The sequence below is a fragment of the Agelaius tricolor genome, unplaced genomic scaffold (assembly GCF_023055355.1).
Source record: "Agelaius tricolor isolate 1412-34295 unplaced genomic scaffold, bAgeTri1.0.p SCAF_10, whole genome shotgun sequence".
NCBI classification, from domain to species: Eukaryota; Metazoa; Chordata; class Aves; order Passeriformes; family Icteridae; genus Agelaius; species Agelaius tricolor.
The window spans coordinates 17,667,027-17,680,352 of NW_027269270.1; the positions used below are offsets into that span (position 1 = coordinate 17,667,027).

Genomic DNA, 13,326 nt, shown 5'->3' on the forward strand with positions numbered 1-13,326 from the left:
AGGACAGTTTCATTAACACAAATCCTTACTAATTGTGGTACCTTACAGTCTTCAATAGAAATTGATAGAGATCCAGATAGCAGTGGGTGCTCTGGGCCTATTTCCATTGTATCCATTGTAGATACACAATTTAAACATCCCACCATGCAGACATAAATTGACTCAGTACAGGTGTTATGCTCTGATTGGCATCACAGGAACAGATCTCTAGAAACACTAGTTGAAAAGTTGTCCAGATTATTTTAACCAGTGAGCCCTAGATTTTAAGCTCAAATCAGTAGCTTCTTTGGCCTTCAGTAAAAGCTATGCTTTCAGAATACCAAATTACAATTTTACAAATTTTTCTTGAAGGAAACTTCCATCTTCATGCTTTTAGACAAGATGATACCCTCTGAACAATCCAACTAAAGGCATATTTTGCAGCAATATCCTTCCACAAATTAACTTTAAAATATCCTTGTGTCTTTCTGGTTCTCCTAACAATATTTTTCTTTCCTTCCAGTTGCGAGTTTTCAAATTGGCAAAATCCTGGCCAACACTAAATATGTTGATAAAAATCATTGGTAATTCCGTGGGAGCTCTGGGGAATCTGACCCTGGTGCTGGCCATCATTGTGTTCATTTTCGCTGTGGTTGGGATGCAGCTCTTTGGGAAAAACTACAAGGAATGCGTCTGCAAAATTGCAAGTGACTGTGTGCTCCCTCGCTGGCACATGCAAGATTTCTTCCACTCTTTCCTGATTGTATTCCGAGTGCTGTGTGGAGAATGGATAGAAACCATGTGGGACTGCATGGAGGTTGCTGGCCAAGCCATGTGCCTTACAGTCTTCATGATGGTCATGGTGATTGGAAACCTAGTGGTAAGTAATCAAAGTGTTAACAAAAAATGATTTGGCAAGAGAGTGGTCTCAGTCCTGAAGTGAACTAAGTGCTCTGGCTCTGCTTCAACAAAGCACTTAAGCAGGTGGTTTCAAGAAATGCTTAAAGTTAAGCTTAAGAGCTTTTTTGGAAAGAGAACAAAATATTCTGCCATGTCAAAATCCTAAGAATGTCAGAGCAGGTACTTAAGAATGTGACTAATTTCTCTTTTGGCCCTTTGAAAATATTTTGTGCTCCAAATAATTTTAGTATATGGGCTCTTTATAAACCATTTGCTGTGGATTTTTTTATTATTTATACCATATGATTAGTCACCTGAATAATCTAATTTCTGTTGTGAGATGGGCTAAATTAAATTTTTTAATGATGCTGAACAGCAAATCTGACAGCTCCATTTTTAGATTATAAGCTTTGACACCAAAATATTTACATAGTGTGGGGAATTCAAGACACATTTACAGAGATATTAGTAAGTTGTACAAATATTTTTGAATAGTGAGCAGGACCTAAGCTAAGTGAAATAAACTTGGTTTTTATGGAGAAGAGAAAAATTTTTGATAGTACTTTTTTGGTTATGGTGAGTTATTGGGATTTTAGTCTTTGATGTCAATAATAGGACATTTTTAAAATAAAATAAATTTGTTTTAAAATAAACTCTAGAACATATTTTTTAAATCTTTCTGCAGGTACTGAACCTATTTTTGGCCTTGCTCTTGAGCTCATTTAGTGCAGACAACCTTGCTGTGACAGACGATGATAATGAAATGAACAATCTCCAGATTGCTGTGGCAAGAATGCAGAAAGGCATAGATTATGTGAAGAGAAAAGCACGTGAATTCATCCAAAAAGCCTTTGTTAAAAAACAGAAAGCTTTAGATGAAATCAAGCCACTTGAAGATTTAAACAACAAAAATAGCTGTATTTCTAACCATACAACCGTGGAACTAAGCAAGGACCATGACTATATTAAAGATGCAAATGGAACCACCAGTGGTATAGGCACAGGCAGCAGTGTGGAAAAATACATAATTGATGAGAGTGATTACATGTCATTCATAAACAACCCAAGCCTTACTGTGACAGTGCCCATTGCTGTGGGTGAATCCGACTTTGAAAATCTAAACACAGAAGAATTTAGTAGTGAATCAGACCTGGAAGAAAGCAAAGAGGTATTTAGATATTTTTTGCATTCTCTCTGATCTTTTGAGGGTCTTTGTTATGTGGGATTTTGTTTGATTAGGTTTTTTTTTACTTCTCATAAGCCAGTGTATTCTATTCTTAATAATTTATTTTGACATTTCTTTGTAGATAGGCATAAATGAGTGTATAAAGGAGGACTTCATTCTTGATGAACAGAAGTGTGAGAAAGAGTTAAAAAATTAAAGCTTCCTAGAGGGGATAAGAGGCCATGTAATGGGAGACTCAACTAATCCATAAAAAATATGCATGGTCCACATGGTAGTTGTAACAACTTGTAGGAGACAGTGCCTTTGCCCCAGTGTTATTCCACCAGAAATTTGTGTTTGCCTTCTGTGAAAAGGGTCCCATGAGGAGTGTGATACATCTTCTCTCTGCCCCTTGAAAAAGCATATATAAACCAGAAAACCTATAAATAGTTTATGTAACTCCTTTAGACATTCTTTTAGACATAGGAATTCTTTTTTAAACTGTCAGCTCTTCTGCACCTAGATTCCCATGAAAAGAAGGCTTAACCATAGACTCTCCCATATACTTCAAATTCACTTGGTTGTTAAAATTGAAAAGTACCAACATTAGTAGATTAAAACATCTACTGTTGCTAAAGGAATACTTTATATCAAACTATTGATATAAAGCCTTTTTGAGAACTGTAATTTTAAAAACCATATTAAAGCTATAACTGTTCCATTATATAACTTTTTGTATGTGGCTATTTTAGCAAAATAATTTAAATTGATTTGATGACTTTGTAAAACAGCTACACCCTCAATGACTTATTTTGTTGCCATTTTAGTTGAATTAGAAAATTGCCTTTCCAGACACTTAACAACATTAATTTTCTCACTTGAGAAACCTCAGCCTTAACCAGCTAGTTCCCATTTTGGTTGCAATGCAATTTTTTTTACAGGATAGCTCATCTTCCCCCTTCTGTCCCAGTGTTGTATTGCTACCAGTGCTTCAGACACCAACTTTTAGGGTAGCTGAATTCTTTATCACAATCCTTTCAGTGTGTGTAAGAGCCCTCTAGTGCTCTCAGCAAAATTTCGATGTTAAGCTAAGTGAGATTTTTGGATCCTCCTCCAAGAAAGGAGACCTGTACAAAACAGCCTCTCCCCACAGCAACTTATTTCAGAGACAATGTTGTTCGTACTTCCTAATTAATATCTGCAGCATTAATAAATATTTCCTGTTAAATATTAGCTAAAATGTCTATAATTAATTTGACTTATTCTTATTGACTTATGAACCAGTGCTACAATAAAGATTCTTAAAATTTCTTTCAGCACATTATGAACCACCCCCAGCATGAAGAATTTCAAAATAAAACATTTAAACAAAGATCCTTTAGAAGAAAACAATGACATATCATCTATTCTCCACAACTACATTTGTGCTGTCCAGTCCAGTCTTCCAACCCACCACAGAGCAGACAGCCAAATAAAGAGACACCAGCTGGTTTATGACTGACCAAGGGAGAATTAATCCTGTTTAGACACAGACTCAGTTTAGGAAAGCTTAGGAAAGCTCTCTGCTGATGTGCTGCTACCTGTAGGAACAGGGTTACCTTTTATCCCATTGAAGCTGTGACACTTCTGGCATATTGCTACTACTGCTTTAATAATTGTTAGTGTTTGGGGGGTTTTTTGTCCTCAGTAGGGAAAGGGCTGCTGCCACCCAGCACTGATGAACCTGGGCAGAGGCTGAAGTGAGGTGGGGGTCAGCCTCTTTCCCCAAATAAGAAGAGACAGGATGAGGAAATGGCCTCAAGTTGCACTAGGGGAGGTTTAGATTGGATACTGGGGAAAAATTCTCCCCTGACAGGATTGTCAAGCCCTGGAATAGGCTGCCCAAGGAAGAGGCTGAATTGTCATACCTGAAGGTATTTAAGAGATGTGGCACCTGGGGACATGGTTTATTGGTAGTCTTGGCAGTGCTGAGTTTATAGTTATACTCAGTGATCTATATTGCAGTTGTTTCATTATTTTGTTTAGCCATACATATTTAAATATATTTCCTTCACAATTTTGCCCAAGTTTTAGCCATGATGCCAAAGACATAGATTGTAACCAGGTTCCAGCTGCATGTTATGTGTTACAACAGTTTTTGGATTTTTAGGATGAGAATTAGCTTAAGTGCATTGTTTTTTTTCTTTTTTTTTTAATTTGGTTTCCAGCTTATGCCTCACTCTCTTTATGCTTATCGTGTTGTTGAAAATTTGTTGATAAAACACAATCTGATTTTTTACGGGCATAAACTACCTCAGGCTTATTGTATGCAGATTCTGCTTCACTCTGAGCTAGACTTTCAGCAAATTTAATCTGGATTTACTAACCCCTGAAGCATGGCCTTCTCTGCTTTTTTTCCTCATTCCTCTGAGCTCCCACCTCATTTATGGAGTTATTTTCAGCCTCTTACTGATTTTCAGTAGACACTACAAATTCCTGTATATTTTTTTAAGCTTCATTATTTCTATGTAGGTCAAGAGATCATTATGACTTATGGGTTGTTGTGGTCATAAATCTTCTCAGACTTAGCATTACCCATATTTTTCAGTTTAAAGCACAACTGTATTTGAAATCTGATCTGTTACTGATACGCCTTCTATTTAATAGATTGAGGCACTACAGGAGGAAAATCAGACTGTATAAATTTCTCAGATGTTTATCAACAATTTACTTATGTTGCATTCTAGAACATTCAAAAGTATTGTCTAATTTTCTTATTCCAGAATCAAATAATATTTGCTTTTAAATTATTTACTGTTCATTTGTGATGCTTCTTTCCTTTACAGAAGTTAAATTCATCCAGTTCATCTGAAGGCAGCACAGTTGATATTGGACTTCCTGCAGAAGAACAACCAGAAGCTGAACCTGAAGAAGCCCAGGAGCCAGAGGCCTGCTTCACAGAAGGTATCTGGGAGAAAAACACTAGTAATAATTATTAATACAATTACAGAACTATTTTCTATGTAAGTTAAGTATTAAGATTTATTAATCATATTTCCCTTTTGTTATTGTTTAAGTTCTGATTATTAGCAGTATTACTTTTACTCCATAATATATTACATGGAAACTGATACCACAATTATACTATGTACTGGATAAACAGTTAAGAAAACATTTTATTGGAAATGTATCTCAATTTTTAAAATAAGAAAAAGTATGGTATTGAAAGTTTTGTTTTAGTATGCTAGTGTACTTTCAGAGTTTAGTAACAGATAGTAAACACACTTTAAAAATATTCTTCATAGATATCTAAGTGTTTTATAAAGTATACATTGCTACAATAGCTGTTTAGTGATAAATGAAAACTCCACCTAGATGGTCTTGTGAAAAATGCTAAATGAATCTTCAACAAAAGGAGAAGGAAGAGCCTTGTGTGCCACCTGGGGAAAGAACAGTCTAACCTGGTGGATTCCTTCATCTTTCATTCTTCCTTCTATTGTCCCACAATTCAATAAAACCCCAAGCTGGTCATAAATGTTTTTCCAATGGCATTTCCTTGGGAGAATCCTTATGGATGTGTGCATGTGAAGGAGGTGGAGAAATAAATATTATTTTAAAACAGTAATATAAGGATACAAATGCCAGTTTTTTTACCTGTAAACAAAAGTTAGATTTATGTATTGGAAAATAAATGCTATTGTCAGGTTGGATTACTTCTGGACATGATACCAGATCATTCTTTAGAAATTTACATTGAACTTGTAAGAGGTAGTACCATAACAGTCTAGGATTTGTCATGGAAAAATACCATTATTTATTACTAGTATGTTTCTACATAAAATTCAGCAGCTAAATCATAAAAGTGTAAAATAAATTAGGGGCACAAGCTATAGAAATTAGGTGGTACTGAAAAGCCCAGACTTTAGCTAAAAGACTTAGAATTTTTTAATGCAATGAATGCAACGTTGTCCGAATTGAGTATCCTGAACAAAAGAAGGTACAGTTTAATATCATTCGCCCATCTCTTACTACATCGACCTACCTGACATTTGGATGAGTTTGTATATCTTAACTCTTATTTTGTATTCTGTAATTTGGCTTCATGTCTGATGGACTTTTATCTTTTTGTACGCACTGTATTGATCACTTCTTGATAAATGAGAAATGCATTCTTCTCACTTGTTTATTTAACTGAAAATTCCAATTGTCTCAATGATATATTTTTCTTTGAAGAAAAAGAAAGTTATCTAGGTGAAAATCAATTGGTTTTTACTAAATAGCACAGTAAAGATAGCATTGTATCATTAACAGAATGCATAACCAAAATTAATGCAACTCAACAAAATCTCTCCTTTTTTTCTCCTCTCATTACATAAAATGTTCTAAAGGCTGTGTAAGAAGGTTCAAATGCTGTCAAGTAAGTATAGAAGAAGGGAGAGGAAAACAGTGGTGGAACCTTAGAAAAACCTGCTTCAGAATTGTTGAACACAACTGGTTTGAGACTTTCATTGTCTTTATGATTCTCCTCAGTAGTGGAGCTCTGGTAAGTAAAACATGAACAGAATGTTTCCATGTTGTCAGAAAACTCCTTAAAATTGTCTCTTCTAACACTGCTTTAACTTAACACAATTCCATGTCTTCAAATGATAGGACTAAATTTTATTCAGGCCTTGGGAAAAACAGCAAAAACAGCGTCTTCTTAACAACGTGTAGAAAAAAGAACAGACATCAGTGATTAGAGAGAGCCTACCTCTATTGCTGGAAGTGGCAGTGATATGCCTCAGGCAGAGAGAAACCACATGTGAAGAGGAGAATGTGCTAAACTTTCTTATTTGAGTGTGCTCCCTCCTTTCTCTGCTGTTTACTGCTGTAGCTGAGGGAAAAGGACTGTCACTGTTGAGTGTTTGGAGCTATAATGGCATAAACAGTTCAAAACACCTTGCAAGGGCCAGGGCTGGCTTATGTAGTCCTATAAATCTTGTGTGCTTGAACAGTAAAAAGAAGCTAAGTCTGTGTGGGGTTTTTTTGATTCCTTTATAAGAATAAGAGCTGATTATTTAGACTTACAATTCAGCTTCACCTGACTCATACTTATGTAGACTGAAGGGACATCTGCAGAAACATGAATTTGCTCTAACAATCATGCAAGGGCAGAATAAAGGGAAGCCAACTATAATAAAAATCTATAACAATAAATTAAACAAACCCTAACAATAATATGTTTTTTTTTTTAGATACAAATAATGATGAAGAATAACGAAATTATAGACGAATTTTTAAATTAAAGTGAGCCTGTATAAATACACTGAGGTGATGTTTCTTAGGCAAACTATTTGCTGTAAGATAATGCAGAGCATATCTAGCATCTGCTGTGACAGATTTAGTTACCCTTTGGCAAATTACTTAACTTCCTACCTAATAAACCAAGTTGTATTTCAAAATTGTATTATAAGCTCATTAGACCACTGCCAACACTTTAAAATACTGTTAATACTGTTAGCAGTTTATGATAATATCTATCCCTAGTTTCAGCTACATCTCTAAGAATTATTCTGCTTTTGTTTGGTCTAATATTGACACAACCATCAGAAAAAAAACTTGCATGCAATACCATGTGACGCCTTCCCTGTCATTTAAAATCCTCCAAATAACAAAAGAAGATCAAGTTTACACCACTGAATTTTGGTTCATATAACTAAGTGGAGATAATCTTCAGTGACAAGAAACTTACATGAGAAAAGTAGTGGAAAGAGATCTGAAAAAGGTGAATTTCTATAACTATATTTAGAGGAAGTTTTAGACAAGATCCCACAGTGTTAATACCTTGTGCTTGTGGCCTAAGGTGTGTTATGCAAAGAACCTTTACTTTGTGAAAACATTTCAAAGACCATGGATTAGCCCAAGCCTCTGGAGATGTGAGACTCTGCTCTCCCTTTGAAGTCCTTTGTGACAGTGAAGAGGTCTCTTGGTACCCACCAGCTCTGCATCCCATATTCACCCCAAGGCCATGCTCCAGACAAGTCTCACTGTCACCACGGGCAGGAAATGCAGCAGGCAGGGCAGAGCAGGGCAGGGAGCAGACACATTTCCCTGCCAGGAGTGCTGCTCACTCAGCCTCTGGCATCCCCCACCCGCACAAAGGAAATCGCAAGTGCTGACCTCCCAGTTTTAGGGAATACAGGAGTGTCAGGTTCCACAGTGCCTGATGCAAGTAACCAGAACACACAGACCTTAGTTTGATGACTGATATACAAACACCAATTATTTGAACTGACAGACATCAAGTAGTTCAAAAGCAGGCTGAGTAAAAATGAATGTTAGTATCAAAAAATATCCAAATCTTTGCAAGCTAGCAGATCATTCCAGTTCTTCCAGCTTGATAAAATCAGTCTCCATAAGAAATAATAGCAGAATTGAAATTTGAAAGCAATTAAAAGGAAAAAAAAAATTATGAAAAGCAGGAGCTATTTGTTTTTTCAATTGCCTAAAAATGAGAACAAAAAGTGTAAATAACATCACAAGGAGCTCAGAAATGTTATGTACTTAATGAAATGTGAATAATAAAGAAGGTAATTGATTTAAGAGAGATAATTTTTTTTTTTAAGAAAGGAAGAACTTATTTTAAGATTTATAACTTAAAATTTTCATGAACCAGAGGACTTAAAAACAAAAAGTAACTTGTATTGTCATTGTCCTCAAAATTTTACAGCTATGGCCCTGGATTTTATAGTTGGGTCTACCTACATACAAGCGAAATGATCTCATAGAATTCAATCCAGGCACAACACTTGGCAGAATCAATTCCATTTGTCAATATGCAATATGATCTAAGAAGAATAATTCACTATCAGCAATAAATAAATAAATGCATTTTTAAAAAATCTCTGACCAGTGTAGTGGTTGCTGTGTAATATCTGCTTCTTCCTCCTGTGAGCTGGAAAATATATTTCCATAGGGAAAAGCCAGATACATTCTGAGTTACCAGAAAAAGAAGCATTAGATAGAAATGACATATCCTTGCCATTTCTTGAATATTATTGCCCTTTTTTGTTGCTTTTTTTGGTTTGTTGTGCTACAACCTGAAACATATGCAGTAACCAAAAATAACATATATTTGAATGTTTATACTCACAGGCTTTTGAAGACATATATATTGAACAACGTAAAACTATCAAGACCATGCTGGAATATGCTGACAAGGTCTTCACTTACATCTTCATTCTGGAAATGCTGCTGAAGTGGGTGGCCTATGGCTACCAAACATATTTTACTAATGCCTGGTGCTGGCTGGACTTCCTGATTGTCGATGTACGTAGTGCATTTCCTAGTGACACTTTTCTATTTACCTGGTAATTTTTAAACTTACTTTCTCTGCAGCCATAATATCTATTAATGCCAACTAGTTTACATTTCTGGGCTGCTCGCTCCCACCTCCAGACCCATCATTCCTCCTGCTGAGCTCTAGGTTGAACCCAGCATTCAGATGTGTGTCTGATCCACCAGACATCAGACAGCCATCTGAATCAAAACTCCTCTGGCAAGACATTGAACATCATGTCCACAAATTTCAGCATGTGGATAAATTAGGGCTCCACAAAGAAAGCAAGATATATCTCTAGCACTGGTAGTGGGGATTAATTAGTATTGAAGTCCAATAAGTACTACTGAGCTTGCAGTCTTCAGGGGCACGTTTGAAATCTTTGCTGAAGGGTTATCTCATAGTTCTAGCTCTGTGGTACTCTGCTGTGAAATGGAAGAGAACATTTCTTGATGCATTGATACAATTATGGAGCATTTAAGAATATCCTAAGTATACCCTGTGGGGAAAAAAACCTCCAGTGTGCATGAATAAATACTGTTTCTGCACCTCATGGATTTCTGTGGGTGAACCTCAAACACTATGTTCTATGGAGTTGCAAAACCAGAACCAGTCACTATATTTTCAAGACAGTAATTTCTGGTATAACATATACGAAAACCGAGTATTGAACAAGCTCAGTTTTAAAATTAAGGTTCTTTTTGTCCTGGTTTCAATGACTTAGAAATGTACACTGAATAGACAAAAAGAGACCTTTATAAGAATTTATTGTTCCAAAGTACTGCCAAGAATCCAATATTTTTTCAATGTGTTCAATGTGTTCCCATCATACAAGGGCTAATTAGAGCATCAGAACAATTAATTTTCTTCAGGTTTTTTTTATTTTTATTTTTTTAATGGGTGTTTACAACATTTTTGATTTGTGTACATTGTGGTTTAAATATACTGAGGATTCAACTCCACATATACAGCTACAGATAGCCATGTTTCATACAAAGAAACTACCCTCTCTCAGAAAACACTTTGCTCTTTATTATTTCAATTCTCAAAATTGGTACCTAAGTGGCACCTACAACAAAAAAGCTTGAACAAACATGCAAAGAGAAGCAGTTGCTCATTTTTTAAACTAATTTTCTCTAATATTTGACTTTATTTAAATCGTACTATCCCAAACAGTCATCTTGTGAATGTGAAAATGTGAATACATCATTATGTGAAGCTATAGTACATATTAAAGTGTCTGTATTAGTTCATGATAAATGCTGGATTTACACATGTGGATATTTTATTTCATTTTCCTTTGGATTCTGGCAACTTGAAAGTTTTCAGTAATACAATGAATGTGCTGGAAAAAAGAAATTTAGATTTCAAAAAAACCAAGTTTTGTAGTTGCTAGAGCTGCTGAAAAGTTCAGAAAAGCTATTAACTTTTAAAAGCTAAAAATTGCACATATAATGCTTGTTTTTAAATATGAGCACAGTCCTAGAATTCTCTTTACCTGATACATTGTTCCTTACAATGAAAGAGTATATGAGAACATTATGCTATTTTTGTCCCAATAAATAGTTAAGGAATTAGAACAGCATAATGAGGGAACATTTAGGGGAAATGGGAAACAAACAGAAAGTAATATTTTGGACAGGAGCCATAGCGAATGTGGTATTTTGCACTGAGGTAATGTAGGGACATGGAATATTTAAAGGCCAGTCAAATTCTTCCACCAATGGAACTGTTCTTCTAAGGTCTTGGAAATAGCATTTTCCAGGTTAATTTCAACATGTAAAGGTCATCATTTCAGCAGTCAGGCAAAAGGATTAGTCAGTATAACTGTCTATAATAAAATAGTCCTTTTTACCAATTTCCAGAGGAGCAATGTTGTTCTGTGACCCACGTGTAGCTCAACACAAATTTCAATCACTTCCCTTTCAGTTGTGAGCAGAGAAATGACATTATCAACCACACTTACTAATCCAAACAGTATTGTAAAACAAAGAAAAAATAGGACCAATGCCTCAATTGGTAAAAAGGAGAGATTAATATAATTCAGGCTTTGTGGTTTTAAATGTCCTCAGATCAGTAGCAAAGGATGACATTCAGAAGCACTGATGTTTCCAGATATTAGTTATCTTATGATAATTCTGTTTGTTTGTTTACCTATTCACCTTTCATATTGCTTCTTTCTTCTTCTTCTTTTTTTTTTTTAACTTGAAAGACTCCCTATTCCTGAAGAAAGTGATCCAAAATTAGACTCTTCTAACGAAGTGTATATCTCACATCTATGGTATGTAAAGTAATAATAATAATAATAATAATAATTTTTACTTTCCTGTTTTCATATAGGTCTCTTTGGTTAGCTTAACAGCAAATGCATTGGGTTACTCTGAACTTGGTGCCATTAAGTCCCTTAGGACACTAAGAGCTTTGAGACCTCTAAGAGCTTTGTCACGATTTGAAGGCATGAGGGTAAGAACACGTGAAAGTGTCTGAAACTATGCATGCATCTAAAGAATACATGCATGCACAACAAGGAATGACAAGTCCATGCAGAGAGGCTGCACTATCTTTTTATCGCATATCTTTTACTAACAGATAAGCAAAAAGCTTCATCCATTCACCTAAATCCATATGCAGTTATCACATAGAACTTGTATTCATTAAGGTTACTTTACTTTCTAGCCAATCTCAGGAGTTTTTCATATGAGTCTTGGAAATTGCCAACTATGAACTCTCTTAGCAGAGTGCTAATGATAAATAAAATGTAACACAATTGTATTGATTTCTTTACTGATAAATATATCAAAATATTTATACAGGAATCTAATTTAGCATTAGTTAAAAAGATATTTTCCCCTAGAAATTGAACTTCTTCATTTTTCATTATATTCTATAAACTCCCTTTAATCTAACCCCATTGAATTTCATTAGATAATACTGCAGATACATTCATATCTACTAGTGGTTTAAATCTATTTCTGAGTTTGGCTGAATTAAAAAGCAAATCAAGTTATTTGATTCCTCTATGAAGTTATTCTTTTTGTCAGGTAAATGCCTCTTTTATTTCAACTAATCTCTATTCAATATTAAATGCAATGTATAGAAAGTTATTTCTTGCTACTCTGAGTAATTTAGAGGCCCTGCTTATTATTCATCTCACTCAAGAAGGCATTTTGACTTATTTTTTCATTTGTTTATACCTTCTGTTCCTTAAAGCCACTGAATACAAACTAACTCTATATGCATGTCAATGAAATATGCTTTAGGAGAATGCTTTTTCCTGCGTCATGGAAACGTAAGAGGAAACAATGCAAAATCTTTAGAAAAAAAATCTAAGATTAATGAAGTGAAACTGAGGCTTTAAATTCTTTTCCTGAAATTGTATTCAGCAGACTACCTATCTTCACTTCAGAATGCAGCAGAAAATACATTGCTAACCAATGATTACTGAATTAATAAACTTCAGCTTCATGCAGCAAATTGACTTTTAACAGTTTTCTCCTTATATGAAACTCATGAAGTGATATTCAGCAGGGTAAGAGCTGGTCAAGTACCACAGAATATGCAACTATTTGATTTAGCCATTTTCTCTTTGTCTTTCTTTGTACATACTGTTCATGAACATTCAGATAAATGTATGTGGTTTTGTGCAGAGAAATGTTGGGAAACTGCTGTCAGCTTTATGTTTTTAATGATGTTCTGGTCAGCTGCAGGAGGACTGGGAGACCAGTACAGATAATATGCAGGGAGGAAAAAAGATGCAGCTATTAAAATGATATTGGAAGAAAAGACCATTTCTAAAAAGATGTTAAAATTGATTGCCAAATGTTTTATTCATTTTTTCTGTATCTTTACATGATCGCCTTAGTAAATTTTCCACTTACAAGATTTAGGATATTCATGCATAAAGAAGCTGTCATTAAGGTACCTGTTATTTGAATTCTATTTACTGCTGTCCCCTACTGCTTGCTGAATAACTATGAAACTCTGC

General features: G+C 35.0%; 1 protein-coding gene across 5 annotated transcripts in view; it reads left to right on the forward strand.

The window, feature by feature from the left end:
* Nucleotides 1-13,326, forward strand: part of LOC139593719 (sodium channel protein type 1 subunit alpha) — an 89,550-nt gene that overhangs the window by 52,157 nt on the left and 24,067 nt on the right. For all 5 annotated transcript variants that reach the window (XM_071434984.1, XM_071434983.1, XM_071434988.1 and 2 more), the window contains 6 exons: nucleotides 503-859; nucleotides 1,565-2,047; nucleotides 4,870-4,987; nucleotides 6,412-6,566; nucleotides 9,158-9,331; nucleotides 11,682-11,804. In XM_071434984.1, the coding sequence (XP_071291085.1) occupies nucleotides 503-859; nucleotides 1,565-2,047; nucleotides 4,870-4,987; nucleotides 6,412-6,566; nucleotides 9,158-9,331; nucleotides 11,682-11,804 (1,410 nt within the window). The remainder of the gene's footprint in view (nucleotides 1-502; nucleotides 860-1,564; nucleotides 2,048-4,869; nucleotides 4,988-6,411; nucleotides 6,567-9,157; nucleotides 9,332-11,681; nucleotides 11,805-13,326) is intronic.